Consider the following 4,809-nt stretch of genomic DNA (forward strand, 5'->3'; position numbering starts at 1 on the left):
TGGAGCTTTCTTGATTATCTGGAATTCGCTAAGTGTATGTTTTAAAATTTGTATACGGTTAGGAGCTTATAGTCTCAGAATGATTGATTTGGCCTTATTTTCTTTTCCTTGTTTGGATGTGGTTTTAGGGTAGAATCTCTTATTAGAAAGTCTATTTTGATCCTTTCTGTGTATAATTTACATGCATAGAAGCAACCTGTTGTGATATGGTTTGTTTTTCATGGGTAAGACAAATGATAGGGCAGTCCAGGATTTGTTTCGTGTAGTAGTTGTGGGATATGGCATTGTGGGATTGTGTTGGAGTCGTTAGGCAGAGCAGTGGGGGAAAGGTATAGGTAGGTGTGGAAGGTAGTATTGGGCCCGTACTACTGGAAGCACAGGACCTGTACCCAAGACCATGTTCTACCTGGGACTCCAAAGGGGAGGGGCAACCATTGTGGAAGAACCCTCGTCATAGGTATCCTGATCATTATGTTTTGGTATTTCAGTTCAGCATGGTGGTGACACGGTTGGGAGCAGGGGGTCAGGATCGGGATCTGGGTCTGGGGCCCACTACTAGAAAAATAGCCTTTTACGACACGCGAGCCATGACACGCAGTGATTTATGATACGCAAAGGTGAGTGTCTAAAAAATAATGTCATCTCTTCCAAAATTTAAAGGATTTCAGACGCGCATTTTTGTGTGCCCTAAAATTAGTGTCTAAACAAAAAAAATAAAAACACAGAGGGCACCTGCGTGTCGTCTACGACCGTCGCTTTATAAATTTTAATAGAACGTGCGCGTTCCATCTGGGGAAAATGAAATCCCAAAAACTTAAAATCCCCACCTTCCTTTTTTTTCTCCCTCCACTTTAATTTCCCTAGTAGCTAGGGCTTTTTTTCAAGAACTTGCCCCGATTATGCCCTCCTGTACTGCTCATTCTCTCTTCAACTTCCCTTTCTCTCCTTCTCACTTCGACAAACCCTTTCTCTTATTCTCGGTTCTCGACGTCGACAGCTTCTCCCACCTCCGACGTTTCTCTTGGTGTTGGCGCCTCCCACCTCTGACCTCCGTCTAGCCCCGCCCCACCGTCCAACGCTTTCCAGCGTCACCCAGCCGATGGAGCCCCTCATATCCGGCAAAACTGTACGGACAATTCCAATCTCTCGTAAGTTTCGGTAATTTGAATATTTGATTTGTTGTGATGCGACTTAGATCTTAATTACACTCGGATGCTCGCTTAGAAATATATAATTTTTACAATTCGATTCACCCTTAATCTGTCATTTCGTTTTTGAAATCATTGATCCATCGTGATTGGGCTTTATGTGAGCATCTTCGTTTTCTAGATTTGAACTTTGTGGAATATCTAATATTACGTTAGATTTGCCATTGATTCGATAATTGTTTGAAATTTCAATTAGGCTTAGCATTTTAGGGCATGACCGTTTGGAATCTGTGTTTCTGTTTGGTGTTTTGGTTTCGTTGCCTTTATTTGTTTCGTGTTTTCATGATGCATCTGAACTGTACTGGTTTTAGGTGTCTGATAATATACTATACATATGAAGTGATATAGCTGTATTTTTCTTTAGCATGCCAGATGTGGCGTCTAATTTTATATCCAACTGTAACTTCTGTAATTGTGATTGATGATTTTGGGATTTTAGGCTTACCATCCGGGTTGATTACTAGATATGGGGGTTTACCTAAGCACACCTAAAACTGATAAAACACCCGACGATGGTGAGAATGAGAAACTGAGATATGGAGTCTCATCCATGCAAGGATGGCGCACATCAATGGAAGATGTTGTAAAGTCCCTAGTATAGGCTACTTGTTAGTTTATAAGCTATTGTTCCTGTTTGGATTTTCTATATTCTAAAAAGGTATGATAGTTTAATGCTCTTGTAATCTTGTTGAATTTTCTCTATATCTCTCTATGATACAACTTTCAGTCAGCCCAAACATTGATCACTATAGTAATTAACCAAGATTTTATGTGTCAATATGAGGTGTTTGGTAGCATGCTGCTTTACTTGACTTGGACAACTCCACATCTTTCTTTGGCGTTTATGATGGCCATGGAGGTAAGCATATGGATATAGATTATATACACACATGTTTGTTTCTTCATATATAAGGTGTCCTCACTAAGCTTTTTTTTTTTATCTTTCAGGTCAGGCAGTCTCTAAGTTCTATGCCAAGTATCTTCACCAGCAAGTCCTGAAGCAGGAAGCTTATGCTGCTGGTGATATTGGAACTACTGCCCAGAAATCTTTTCTCAGGTTACTCTTCTATGTTATCAATTCACACTAACCAAATACATGGTTGTTTTGTCTTGTCTGCTATATGAAGAAATTGGTATCATTATGCAGAATGGATGAGATGATGTGTGGACAACGTGGCTGGAGAGAGTTGGCTATATTGGGAAATAAAATGGATCAATTCATTGGCATGATAGAGGGACTAATTTGGTCACCAAAGGGTAACGATTTAAAAGGTCTAAATCATAATTGGTCTATTGAGGAGGTACTTTCTTTCTTCCTTCATACACACCAAATATACTGATGTCTGGATGAAATGAGTTGTTTCAATGAATTGATGTATGTATGTAAGAGCTGTTAAAGGCATAACTTTTTTTAAAAGATGAAGTTGGTAAGAGCCTATTTTTAGGGTCCATTAAAGATTCAAATGTGGAACCATGGAATCTCTCCGCTATATTGTTGTTAAAAGACAACAATACCCTTTGGTAGATGTTGAAGCATAATATAAAATATAACATGTATGTTTACTTTGAAGTTTATGCAGGTTTCTTGGACTTGCTCCTCTAAGAGGTTTCTTCACAATCTCTTGTTTCTGGTGTGCAACATCAACAACAATAATTTCTTCTCTTGGGCTAAAGAGATAATGACACATGCCAAGGTTATCTCTCTCTCTCTCTCTCTCTCTCTCTCTTTCTCTTTCTCTCTGTATGTGTGTGTATACCTGCAGTTGCACATGTAGTTTGTGATCAACTGATTTCTTATAGGAATACAAGATGATGACTTGTCTTCCATCATTATCTCAAAAGGAAATACTTGTTAAGCTCTTTCAATCTGTTGGGACATACAACACCTATCCAGGTTGGATCCCTTCTACTTGTGGGCCCATTTCTTGATTACTGGTTAACATAAAAGAGAGTCAACATGTTTAAATATGATATTTCCTCTATGGTGAGTAAGAGTATATTTATACAACTATAAACCAGTAATTGTTAACAGAATCATGGTTTTATCTGTGTAGGATTTCTTGGTGTTATTGATAGAGGATAAGGAATTGGTCGAAAATCCTATGATTGATGCTTGGTTACTGAAGAATAGAAAAAGTCCCTGGGTTGGGAAGAAAGAAGGGTTACAGGGATGTTGGATCTTTTATTGAACTCACTCCTGATGCATCTGAAGTGGTAAGTCTATTTGTTCCCTGGAGGATAATATTGTAATTGTTCTACTTGTTCTAAAGCTACATCCCTATCATATACACACAGTTAAATTTTACGAATTTATCCCAACCTAATACCCATACGCATATGTCCATTTTAACACACGCCTACATTCAACTATCTGCAATAGAAAACCATCATTTAGAATAACAAAAATATATTAAAATTTAAATATAAGTAAGCATATACCTGCAACCTAACTTCTAGAATAAATTTCAACTGTGTCTTGGGTTGGCATTACCTCTCACTAAGTTTTGCAAGCTGAAATTTTACCAGATGTTAATAAACCTAATAAAATACTAAAAAAAAGACTTTTTAGTTTTTAATATAATACTACCAAAAAAAATATTGGAATTCTAACTTACATGAACTGTTTGCATATGCAGTAAATCCGCAAGTGCTTTTTGCCTCGACTGTTAATGTGAAAAAAAGAATCAAAGTATTATGTATCAGAAACATAAATTTAAAAATATATAGAAAATTACAATTATGCTCTTGTATACTGATTGGTTAGTAGCCCAACGTTCATAATAGTGAGTATATCTCTCTAAAGAATTCTTTGCCATTTCACTTCTGTGTTCAGATTCATCATACTACAAACGGAAGTGGAATGAATTACAAGATTAAAGATTTGAGACTTTAAAAAATGAATAATTGTAATGTTTTATTGAATTGAGAGTAAAATACAATTAGTTTTATTACATGATGTTTATAATTCATGCATGTTTACAGCTGCATTTGCAACCTTGTTCTAACAACAAACCCACATGTAGTATTTAATTGTTTATTTACGGTTGTGCCCCTGAACTATTATGTATTAACATCCATAATCCTTTTGTTCTCATGTTAGTTAAGATTCATAAAGATACTTATGTTCTAGCTGAATATAAATAAGTCTTTCTAGTAGCCCCACCCTTATCCTTAGCAACATAATTAATTACATTAGCATCTAATGTAATTCGGTTCTGCTTACAGTAACGAGGAAGAAGCAAGCCATTGTATCTAGTAGTTTTGGAGGAAACGAGACTCAAGCAAAAAGCAAACACACAGAGAGTTGTTGGCAGATAGTAAGCTAGATAATGCAATTGTATATTCTGCTTCTCTTGAGTTCATTTTTTTATAACATTTACTCACTATTGGAATAATTATTTGTATTTGACATATTAGTGAAATGAATTATCTTTGTTATTTATGGTATTTTATTTGTATGACATTAAATTTTATGCAATGGATTGTGTTTTTTGTATATGATATTTATTTTCTATTATGAGACATTAAATACAAATTTAATTTGAAAATTAGTAAATCTATAAATATTTTTTTAAAACATTTAAATTTATGATACGCAAAA

General features: G+C 35.7%; 1 protein-coding gene across 1 annotated transcript; it reads left to right on the top strand.

The window, feature by feature from the left end:
- The first annotated feature begins 1,628 nt into the window (after positions 1 to 1,628).
- Positions 1,629 to 3,291, top strand: LOC145057601 (putative protein phosphatase 2C 60). The gene is made up of 7 exons (XM_079005471.1): positions 1,629 to 1,791; positions 2,004 to 2,067; positions 2,157 to 2,265; positions 2,356 to 2,509; positions 2,789 to 2,902; positions 3,009 to 3,102; positions 3,263 to 3,291. The coding sequence occupies exons 1-7, from the start codon at positions 1,675 to 1,677 to the stop codon at positions 3,289 to 3,291; spliced, it is 681 nt and encodes a 226-aa protein (XP_078861597.1). The 5' UTR covers positions 1,629 to 1,674.
- Positions 3,292 to 4,809: the final 1,518 nt, after the last annotated feature.

The sequence above is a fragment of the Lactuca serriola genome, chromosome 1, assembly GCF_051521515.1.
Source record: "Lactuca serriola cultivar US96UC23 chromosome 1, Lser_US96UC23_V15, whole genome shotgun sequence".
NCBI classification, from domain to species: Eukaryota; Viridiplantae; Streptophyta; class Magnoliopsida; order Asterales; family Asteraceae; genus Lactuca; species Lactuca serriola.

Excerpts from the sequence above, each read along its gene's own strand:
- LOC145057601 (XM_079005471.1), top strand. The coding sequence starts at position 1,675 with ATGGGGGTTTACCTAAGCACACCTAAAACTGATAAAACACCCGACGAT. Across the intron at positions 1,792-2,003 it reads GCACATCAATGGAAGATGTT|CATGCTGCTTTACTTGACTT; the intron begins GTAAAGTCCCTA and ends GGTGTTTGGTAG. Across the intron at positions 2,903-3,008 it reads AGATAATGACACATGCCAAG|GAATACAAGATGATGACTTG; the intron begins GTTATCTCTCTC and ends GATTTCTTATAG.